Consider the following 11,775-nt stretch of genomic DNA (forward strand, 5'->3'; position numbering starts at 1 on the left):
GTGGAGAACCATGTAACTATCTGGGGGATGTGAAGTAGAAAGGCCCTGAGGTAGTAATGTGGCTATTGCTTCTAGGAATACAAAGGACTCAGATGTGGTCAGGGTGAAGGATCAGAAATGAGGCTGGAGATAGACCCAGAGGCTAGATGCAGATCATGTTGGCCACGATAAGTACTCAGGATTTTATTTTCTGTGTAATGAGAAGTCACTAGAATGTGTAATTTGGTCAGAAATGTGACATGACTTTGGTTTATATTTTAAGAAACTCACTCTACTTGCCATAAGTAGGGGTATTGAGTTATTATTACACTGATTTAATAGTACACAACTGAACAAAAACATTTATAACAGATTTTGTTACAGTAATAAACACAAACAGTATATTTTGGAAATATGCTTCTTAGAGAGATGGAGCTGCTTTTTTTCTTTGAGTAGTTTATATACCCATGAACAAATAATCCTAGAGAGAGATAAAGTTTGGAGCCAAGTATATTTCTCTTTTTTCTTTTCATAGTTACAAGCTTTGAGATGACAATTTCATAAATAAGTATGTAGGGAGGGAAAAAAAATTATTGTAGTAATATCATTCACTTTGTTTGAATTTCTTTTGAGTTATTTGTTAAAAAACTTTACTGCAATTTACTATTAAAAATTATTTTTGGTGGTCTACCAATTGATAACTGGATGATACCCTCCTTCGATATTGCGTTAAACACTGGAAGTCTCACAAATTGTAAAAGGACTTGATACCCTAGTCACCGGATCACTCAACCTTGGTGCCAATATTTTGAATCATTCCTTTCTATTTTGCAGATATTTATACCCCAAGCTGATGAATTCATGGTAAGATTCTATGGCAGGTAAAGGCTGTGTTTTTCTTTTGTTATGGACGAGAAAGACAATGGCATATTCATCACTTTGATCAAAATAGATCTCTGACACATAAGTTTAGGAATCTAGAAATTTATTCTTTTTAAACTGTCTTTACCTGTCTCCACCTTGGAAAGCCTGCCTGCACTCAATTTGGAACCCACTGTTCTACTCAGTGAGCTCCATAAGGGTATGCATGTTATTTTTTTTTTCCTCTGTACTTCTAGTACCAAGCAAAACACCTGACACAGTCATTGTCCTTTTGTTAAACAATGAGGGAACTGTGAGTCTGGGATATCAATCTCAGTTTTTCCCATTCTCCCCATTTTTTTCCTAATCTTTGCTGAGATGGGAGTAATTAGGATGCTGGAGAAATTTTCAGCTAGAAGAATTCTAAGCCAGGGGCAGTAATATAAAAAATACAAACACAGAGAGATATAAAAATTGTCTTTATTACCCAAGAGGCAGGTTGTGACAAATGAAAGGGACAGTTTGAGGCAGGTGTATGGTTTCATTACAGTCATGGTCACACCATTGGGTTCTTGTCCTCCTCCCCCTCAGGTCAGGTGGCAGCAGCGAGCGGTGGTCCAGTCGATAGTGCTGCACTGGCAGTGGCATGTATTTTCGCCCTGGATATCCCAGGAACCACAGCCATAGCCACAGGCACAGCCAGTTGCAATCATCCCTGCATGGGCACATGACACATAGACCCTTGGATTTTGAGAGGAGGGAGGTGTCCTCCTATCATTTTTCATTTCTGCGTAGCCTAGTGGTAGATCTAAGTTTTGTGGGGGCTGAGAGCTCATTCAATTTTGAGAGCCCTCTTTAAGAGAAAAAAAATACAAAAATTACTAAAACAAATTTAGGTGTAGGGCCATGGAAGAGACCTGTGAAAGTGAGAGGCCTGAGCACTTCTTTGCTTAGATTCATGATATATTTACCTTGATGCTGGCCCTACCCACCCAAACAAGAGAATAGATCGGGAAAGCGAGGTGAATGATGGGGGGAATTGGAGGTGACAGATCGTAACAGGACAACTGAGGGAAGGAGGGCTGGTGTGTGAGGTCATGAAAGGAAGGTGGGAGGAGAAGAGGCCGAAACTCAAGAGCCCTCAGTAGCACTGTTAAGGGAATGAGAATGGGCAAGAGATCTCTGGGAATCAGAATTATGACTCTGCCCCATGGTAATACAAACACGAGACAGGGGGAAAGTATAGATGCTGGGGGATGGTCAGGGGAGGGTACAGGGCACCTTACCCACCATTCCTCCTCATGGAGTTACTCACCTGCAGGACAGGAGGACAGTCTGCCTGAGTTCTTGACACTGACACATGACAACCTTCGTGTTGGGGAAGGATGTAACTCTAAATAGAAGAGAAGAAAGGGTATTGCCCGTGATATCTGTCTCCCATCATCCCCTTCCACAACTCCTTTTACCTCAGAAGTGTCATTGTGTCCTTGATCATGCGTCTGTCCTTACCTCAGAAGTGTCACTGTGTCCTTACTAGCTTTTATCATTGAGTTTCCTCATTTGTAAAATAAAAGTAATAGTTGTACTTACTTCATAAAGTGAAAGTCAAGTGAAGTAATCTGTGTAAAGCTTTGCATAATTTGTTTACAATAAGTGTTCATAAGTTATAACTATTCTCCTCATCACCAAAGTCATCAGGCTATTATTACCAGGGAAATCTGAAGTTTTAGTCAGGAATCCAAAAACGATATGGGAGTAGAGCCCTGGGCAGGAAAATTAAGCTTGACTGGACTTCATAGAGGTTGGGTATTTGGTGAAGGAATAGAGAAATTAGGTTTAGGAGTAAGAGGCATGATCAGGGGTTCTCTTCCACTCTCCACTCCCAGTCAATTACCTAAGCCACTGAGGGTTTCCTTTATCTTTGTATCCAGAATGAAGTCCAAGGAACATGGAACAGTCCCTGGGATCATCAGCTGGAGGAGGATGAGGAGAAGGAAGCAACAAGTAGTCTTCATCCTGTAGAATGGCAGTGTCCTGGGCCTGGAAGGAAAGATAGAAAGCTGACATCTTTGACCTCCACTATTGTCTGAAAGGAAGGAAGGAAAAAGAGCTCGGGGAGAGTTTCAAGAGAGAACAGATAGAGTAACTTGGGTGTCAGTGTGGAAGAGCCTGGATCTCTCCCAAGTGGTTTGAAGAATCAGGAAGGCTGGCTGCCGAGCAAGTTCACTCACCGAGATCAGAAAAGGCCTGCAAAGACTGGTAGGAAAGGATATTTTATACCCTGTGGCATTGACCTGCACCAACCTCTCAACACACAAGCAAACACAACATTCAAACACACTCCCAAGTATATTTTCCAAGAAATGCTTGCTCAGGGTGTGACACACAACTATGATAAACTTCAGTGGGTCCATGACAAGCAGCAGCTGCCTTTCCTCTGGTTCTCTGCCAAGGGGAGTCCTCCTGCCTTTCTGTTCCTCCCTCTCCTTTCTTCTCAGTAACCGGATAAGGCCAGCACCTAAGCCTTCTGTTAACTGCCGCATATTAATAGGCCTTGTGTTTGATCTTTCATCAGGAAGAGGTGACTTTAGATGACCCTATATCATCTGTTTAGACATCATTCTATAGACCCTGGCTAGTCCCATCTGTGGGAAAGTAACAGAAAACCAGATTATCACTGGTTTACAAGCAGGGAAGTTTAATATTTACTTAACCAGAAGCATTAGCGTTTGATTGCAAGGTTATTGTTGGAGGTTCAAGACAGTCATTATTAGCTTGATCTCTTCCCTTTTTTCCCCTACCATCCTCAGTTCACTGGATTTTTATGCTTGATCTTCTTTCTTCATAGTCCCAAGGTGGCAGGCATCATGACACCCCCAGCCAAGATCCTGAGCAGGAAGAAAGGACTAGAGTAAGGCCATTTTCTTTGAAGGCTTTGCCTTTTCATTTTGGAAGCAAGATTCTTCCCCAGAAACTCAAGCAGATTTCCCCTTGTATTTCATTGTTCAGTTCTGGGTCGCATGACCTCCCTTTCTAGTGGGGCTGACAAATTGAGTAGATCTCTATAGTCCCTTATATTGGGCTCATATGTAATTTATTCCCTAGGATGGGGCACATGGGATTTAATTATCACTCCCAGGGACGGAGTGAGCACTGGGTAGATTTGGGTTATATATAGAAGATTGAGCCTCTTAGGGATTACTGATGCAGTGGGCATGAGGTATAGAAGAAACAGTAATGAAAGATCAAGGTTATATTCTAAATGACTTGTTGAAGCATGATGCCATTTGTTGAAAGGGGAACCTCTGGGGCAGCACAAATATGGCAAAAACATTAAATTCTATTTGTTCATGGTCAATTTATTTTATTTTTTAAAAGATTTTATTTATTCATGAGAGACACACAGAGAGGCAGAGACATACGCAGAGGGAGAAGCAGGTTTCCTGAGGGGAGCCTGATGTGGGACTTGATCCCCAGACGTGGGATCAGGCCCTGAGCTGAAGGCAGATGTTCAACCACTGAGCCACCCAGGCGTCCCGATCATGGTCAATATAATATGCCTATCAGACATCCAGGTGGAGCCATGGCATAGGAGTCAGGTACACAAGTCTGGGGTTCATGGGAAAGGTGAGAGTCAGAGATATAAATTTGAGAGTAACCAATATACAGATGAATATAATAGCATAGATAATTTAATAAAAGAAGTGAATACTTTTTTAAGGGAGTCAAGAAAGTCAAGGAAGTGGATGACCAAAGGAATGTTGAATTAAGATATGATTTCCGCTGCATTGACTAGTGGGTTTGTTGAGAATGGCAGGGACAGAGAAGAGAACAGGATCACAAGAGAGTATACTCGGTTATAATGAGCCTGGACGACAGGACGAGTGACCATAGCCTCTGGGCAACACTTGTGGTCAGCAGCATGCCTGGTGTAAGTGACACCCCGAGGGGATCACCCTAACACTCCTCTCCTTTGCATAATAAAATTAGTTCCGGCGATAGTTATGTAATGGTCAGTAATAATCATTTCTTGATTCATTCTCTAGTTTTAAAACAAACAAAACATTAAAAGAAAAAATGTCAATTTGAAAGCTATTGATTAAATTCAGCATAATGTTTTTGTGTGAATTAAAATTTGCACTTAACCAAACAGAAAAATATAGCTTGTGCACTCTTTGAGTTTAGAATTTTAAGCACAATTAAACCCTACATAATCATATAGAGTGACCAAATTGGTGTAATTTAAATACTGTTAATTATCCTTTTACTCACTGGGCTATCATTTCTTACTTAGATTAAACTGTTTAACTGCAGGAATACATAGAAGGATAGGAGTTGTAGACACAAAAACAAACTTGAATGTTTCTGAAGTGTTATGAACTTACTTTAAAAATTGAAATGAGGGACACCTGAGTGGCTCAGCAGTTGAGTGTCTGCCTTCAGCTCAGGGTGTAATCCTGGTCCAGGGATTGAGTCCCATATTGGGCTCCCTGCAAGGAGCCTGCTTCTCCCTCTGCCTGTGTCTCTGCCTCTCTCTCTGTGTCCCTCATGAATAAATAAATAAAATCTTTTAAAAAATTGAAATGAAGTCATATCACAAACCCCAAGGTTAGTAAATGGAAGACAATAATAAAGATAGAATAGAAATAAATGAAATAGAGATTAAAAAAATAGAAAAGGTTAATTACATTAAAACCCTTTGAAGGGCGCTTGGGTGGCTCAGTTGGTTAAGCCTCTGACTATTAGTTTTGGCTCAGGTTGTGATCTCATGGGTCATGAGACTAAGCCCTGTGTTGGGTTCCCCACTCAGCAGAGTGTCTGCTTCTCCATTTCCCTCTGCCCCTCACCCTCATGTTCTCTCTCTCAAATAAATACATAAATCTTTTTTTAAGGAGCTGGTTCTTTGAAAAAATACATGACATGGCTTAGCCTTTAGCCATACTCATTAAAAAAAAAAAAAGGGAGAGAGGGGACCTAAACAAATAAAATCAGAAATGAAAGAGAAGTAACAACTGATATCACAGAAATACAAAGGATAATGAGAGAGTACTAAGAAAAATTATATGCCCATAAATTGAACTGCCTAGGAAAAAAATGGATAAATTCCTAGAAACATGCAATCTTTTAAAACTGAATTAGGAAGAAATAGAAAATTTGATGACATTGATAACTGTTAATGAAATTGAATTGAATCATTAATCACAACAAACAAAAGTGCAGGACCAGATGGCTTCACAGGCGAATTCCTATTTTCCTCAAACTATTCCAAAAGATAGAAGGGGAAGGAAGGCTTCCAAACACATTCTATGAGGTCAACATGACTCTTATACCAAAACCAGATAAAGACATTACAGAAAAAAGGAAACCATAGGCCAATATCCTGATAAACATAGATGCAAAAAAAAAATCCTCAATAAAATCTTAGCAAACCACATTCAGCAATACATTAAAAAATAATTCATCATAATCAAGTGGGACTTACTCCAAGGATACACAGTTGGTTCAATATTCACAAACCAACATGATACACCACATTAACAAGAGAAAGGATAAAAGCCATATGATCATTTATGCGGAAAAAGCATTTGACAAAGTACAATATCTATTCATGATAAGAATTCTCAACAAGGTGAATTTAGAGTGACGATAACTCAATATAACAAAGGCCATATTTGACAAACCCACACCTAACATACTTAATGTTGAAAGACTGAGAACTTCCCCTCTAAGACCAGAAACAAGACAAGGATGTCCATCCTCACCACTTTTATTCAACATAATACTGGAAGTCCTAGCCATAGCAGTCATACACCCACACACTCGAAGTAAAAAGCATCCAAATTGGTAAGGAAGAAGCTAAACTGTTACTATTAGCAGTTGACATGATTCTATACATAGAAAACCCTGAAGACTCCACCAGAAAACTTAGAAGCAATAAATAAATTCAGTTAAGTTGTGAGATACAAAATTAACACACAGAAATCAGTTGCATTTCTATATACTAGTAACAAAGTAGCAGAAAGAGAAATCAGGAAAACAATTCTATTTATAGCTGCAACAAAAAGAATAAAATACCTAGCAATACATTTAACCAAGAAGGTGAAAGACCTACAATCTGAAGAGCATAAAACATTGACGAAGTTAATTGAGAACAACACAAGTGGAAAGATATTCCAGGATCATGAATTAATATTGTCAAAATGTCCATACTACCCAAAGCAACCTACAGATTCAATGCAGTCCCCGTTAAAATACCAACAGCTTTTTTTTTTTTTTGTAGAACTAGAATAATACTAAAATTTGTATAGAACCACAAAAGACCCTGAATAGCCACAGCAATATTGAGGAAGAAGAACTGGAAGTAGCACAATTCTAGATTTCAAATATACTACAAAGCTATAATAATCAAAACACTATGGTCCTGACATAAAAATAGATGCATAGGTCAATAGGTCACAATAGAGAGCCCAGAAATAAACCTATGCTTATCTGCTCAATTTATTTATGACATAGGAGGCAAGAATATAAAATGGAAAAAAGTCTCTCTAATAAATGGTGTTGGGAAAACTGGACAGCTACATGTAAAAGAATGAAACTGAACCACTTTCTAACACCATACATAAAAACAAACTCAAATGGGCTAGAGTGAGACCTGAAATCATGAAACTTCTAGAAGAAAACATAGGCAGTAATCTTTCTGACATTGGCTTTCGCAACATTTTTCTAGACGTGTCTCTTTAGGCAAGAGAAACAAAGGCAAAAATAAATTATCGGGACTACATCAAAATAAAAAGCTTTTACACAGTGAAGGAGAACAAAACAAAAAAGCAACCTACTTAATAGGAGAAGATCTTTGCAAATGATACATCTGATATATCCAAAAAAACAAGTAATTCAGTGAAAACATAGGCAGAGGATCTGAAAAGACATTTTCCACAGGAACGCTGATGGTCAACAGACCCATGAAAAGATGCTCAACATCAGTAATTTCCAGGGAAATGTAAGTCAAAACGACAATGAAAAATCATCACATACCTGTCAGAATGGTTAGACTCAAAAAAACAAGAAATAATAAGTGTTGGCAAGGAGGTAAAGAAAAGGGAATCCTTGTGCACTGCTGATGGAAATGTTAAATTGGGACAGCCACTGTGGAGGTGCCTCAAAAAGTTAAAAATAGAAATACTGTAAAATCCAGTAATTCCACTATTGTATATTTACCCAAAGGCAACAAAAATACTAATTTGAAAATATATATGCATCCCTATGCTTATTGAAGGATTATTTACAATAGACAAAATATGGATGCAGGCCAAGCATCCCTCAATAAATGAATGGATAAGGAAGATGTGGGGTGTATGTGTGTGTAATATGTGTGTATATATATGTATAAATAAATATGTATGTATATATTATATATATAATGGAATATTACTTGGCCATTAAAAAGGATGAGATCTTGCCGTTTGTGACAACATGGATGGATCTAGAGGGTATAATGCTAATTGAAACAAGTCAAGTCAGAAAAAGACAAATATCATATGATTTCGCTTAAATGTAGAATCTAAAAAAGAAGCTTAAAAAATGAATCAACCAACGAACAAACAAAAGGCAGAAATAGACCTATAAATACAGAAAACTGATGGTTGCTAGAGGAGAGGGGAAGGCAAAGATGAGAAAAATGGTGAAGAAGAGAAGGAGATGCAGGTTTCCAACAATGGGATGAATAAGTCACAGGAACAAAAATACAGCACGGGGAATAGAGTCAACGGCAAGAGAAACAAAACATTGTATGGTGACAGAGGGTAGCTACACCTGTGAATATAGTATAACATACAGACTTGTAAAATCACTATGTTGTTCACCTGAAACTAATGTAACATTGTGCATCAACTATATTTTGATTTAAAAAAATGAAGGTTAATAGCTGAGGCTGAATATGTAAGGCTACTCATATAACTGGAAATTCTCTGAATTAATTTCCATGAGGAATACACTGCTTATTAAAGGATAAGAAAATAAAATGCACTAATTTTAAGCTTGTATAAATATTATTAAAACTCAACTGTAATCACAGCAATTTTTTAGACTAACACACAATGTTTTGTGGGAGTATCTCACCATTGACATTATTTAGAATTTCCTGGGTATGGTGTTAATAAAAATTGAATAGAATTTTACTCAGATTTATTCTTTTTTTTTAAGATTTTATTTATTTATTCATGAGACACACGCACGCACACACACAGAGAGAGAGAGAGAGAGAGAGAGAGAGGCAGAGACACAGGCAGAGGGAGAAGCAGGCTCCATGCAGGGAGCCCGACGTGGGACTCAATCCCTGGACTCCAGGATCGTACCCTGGGCCAAAGGCAGGTGCCAAACCGCTAAGCCACCCAGGGATCCCCTACTCAGATTTATTCTTGCCTTTATATTCTCTGTAGACAATGCTCCCTGCCTCTTGCCTTCCTCTCTGCCCTTGGCAGTCATTGCTTATGCTATTAAGATGTTGCCAGGGATGAACTACTGCTTGTTAGAGCTTCCACTTCAGCTTCCTTGAAAATATTCAGTAGCTCCTACACAAAGAAGAAAGATTTTTGTCCCTCCAAAATTTGTAGATAAACTAAGTAGAATCTTAACATTCTTCTCTCCTTGAAGCTATCCTCTTCTTAAGAGAACACTCTTTTCCTGATGACTCAAATGTGGAGGCAAGTTTTTTTTTGTTTTTTTGTTTTTTTGTTTTACAATTTTTATCTCCTCTGCCATCCAATTATCCACTGATTACTTTTCATTTTATATTATTTTATTTTTTTAGTATGTAAATAGAGTTTGAAAATTTGGTAGCATAGAGCAGAGGCTGAAAAAGTGGAACCTAAAATCTCAGTAAACGTAACTGGGCAATTAAGAAAAGTAAAGGCAGGAAAGATGGTGCAGGGGTTGACAGGGTCATCTAGGGCAGGCTGAGCTAAGGCACAGCACTCTTTCCCTCTGACTTCCCTTGGACATGGGAGCAGAGGTTTTCCATGTGGAGTGTAGACATGCACAAAATCATCCATGTATTAAAAGAAGGAAGCAATAGAGCTTCTCTTTTTATTAATTTTTTCTCATTCTTTAACATTTCTAGGTTTACCTGTTTTATAGTAAATCTATCTGTGCATGTTTACAGTTTATAAATTGCAATTGAGTGTGTTTAATTTTTAAAAACTCATGGTGCATCTGAAAAAAAGAGTAGAAAACCAGAAAAACCAATAGCCACAGGAAGTTTGCAGGTCTCTCAAACACAAGTCTCTAGCTGGTTTGGGCTAGAGGTGGAGACTCTGATGAGGCATGGAAATGCTGCTATTTCACCTTGTGGATTCATATACTTTAGATAGTACATGGAAAACCAGTCAGGTTGATATCGGATGTAAAAACTGAAATGCAGGGATGTTTGGGTGGCTCAGTTGGTTGAGTGTCTAATGTTTGATCTCAGGTCTTGATCTCAGGGTCGTGAGTTCAAGCCCAGCGTTAGGCTCCACGGTGGGCGTGGAGCCTACTAAACAAACAAACAAAACTGAAATGCAGATGAAAATTGAGAGGCTGGCTCTGTAAAATAGCATGGAGGTTCCTCAAAGTGTTCAAAACAGAACAACCCTACAATCCAGCAATTGTACTACTAGGTATTTACCCAAAGAATGTCAAAACACTAATTCAAAGGGATCCATGCATCCCAAGGGTTGAATAATTATCTACAACAGCCAAATTATGGAAGCAGCCTAAGTGTCCATCGACAGATAAATGAATTCAGATATGGTATGTGTACACACACACACACACACACACACAGAGGAATATTATTCAGCCATAAAAAGGAATGAAACCTCGCCATTTGCAATAACAAGGATGGAGCTGGAGAGTGTAACAGTAAGTGAAATAAGTCAGAGAAAGACAAATACCATATGATTTCACTTACATGTGGAATTTGCAAAAAACATGAGCACAGGGGAAAAAAGAGAGGGAGAGGCAAACCAAGAAACAGACTCCTAACTATAGAGAACAAACTGATGGTTACCAGAGGGGAGGGGGAGCGGGAGACGGGTTAAATAGGTGATAGAGATTAAGAAGTGAACTTGTGATGAGCACTGGGTTTGTATGTAAGTGTTGAATCACTAAATTGTACACACTTGAAACTAATATTTCACTGTGTTACTAACTGGAATTTATGTAAAAACTTAAAAAAAATATTGAGAGACTGACCCACTCCGAATAAAGATTAGTCACAGATTTGTTTGGAGATAGGGCAATGCATCCCTCAAAAATGATCTTGGAATTGGTCAAGGGTTACAGAGGCACCTGATTAAGACTGCACAGTTCTGTATTATCAAGCTGAGAAAAAAAAATGGTTCTATAAAACTTGATGAGTTGATGCTTTCAATTAGCCTGTGAAACCATAAAACCTCTTCACTCATCAAGCTTCCAATCAGGAGCAAGTCAGTTATAAGAAGAAAATTTGCATTCCAGTGTATCCAAAAAATGTATCCCTGAGTGGCTCAGTGAATTTATTTGTCCGAAGGATCAGTATTTGGACTGTCCAGGTCCTTTGGTTGCTGGAAATGTCTAATAGACAATAGTATGTTCTTGGCATTTGTTGTAAAGTCAGTTGTGGTAAAGTTAGGCTAACAGACTCAGCTGTTGGGCGTGGATAAAAGTGAAGGTGAGAGATAGAGATCCTGGGTGGAGATGATTGCAGAAAGGGACACTGGGGAGGGAATAATGAAAGAAGAGGGTCCAGAGAAGAGAATAGTGGATACACCATAGGTTCAGGGTTTGAATAATTAGACATCAGTAATTATGATGAACATAATAATGGTGGACATCAGACCCCACCTACATGTTTCTCTTCCCTAAAATCTGATGCTTTACTAGATTTTAAGTTGCTTGGGAGCAGGAATCATTTCTCAA

At 38.5% G+C, this 11,775-nt stretch overlaps 1 protein-coding gene across 1 annotated transcript; it reads right to left on the bottom strand.

Moving 5' to 3' along the window:
- Positions 1-1,300: 1,300 nt before the first annotated feature.
- Positions 1,301-2,900, bottom strand: RETNLB (resistin like beta). The gene is made up of 3 exons (XM_025990629.2): positions 2,735-2,900; positions 2,156-2,233; positions 1,301-1,555 (listed from the first exon to the last, which is right to left on the bottom strand). The coding sequence occupies exons 1-3, from the start codon at positions 2,853-2,855 to the stop codon at positions 1,428-1,430; spliced, it is 327 nt and encodes a 108-aa protein (XP_025846414.1). The 5' UTR covers positions 2,856-2,900; the 3' UTR covers positions 1,301-1,427.
- Positions 2,901-11,775: the final 8,875 nt, after the last annotated feature.

Source organism: Vulpes vulpes, chromosome 1 (genome assembly GCF_048418805.1).
Source record: "Vulpes vulpes isolate BD-2025 chromosome 1, VulVul3, whole genome shotgun sequence".
Taxonomy (NCBI): Eukaryota; Metazoa; Chordata; class Mammalia; order Carnivora; family Canidae; genus Vulpes; species Vulpes vulpes.

Bases quoted from the DNA above. Each gene is read 5' to 3' on its own strand.
- RETNLB (XM_025990629.2), bottom strand. From the start codon at position 2,855: ATGAAGACTACTTGTTGCTTCCTTCTCCTCATCCTCCTCCAGCTGATG. The intron at 2,234-2,734 runs GTAATTGACTGG...TCTTCTATTTAG, and splicing joins GGAAACCCTCAGTGGCTTAG to AGTTACATCCTTCCCCAACA. The intron at 1,556-2,155 runs GTGAGTAACTCC...GTGCCCATGCAG, and splicing joins ACTGTCCTCCTGTCCTGCAG to GGATGATTGCAACTGGCTGT.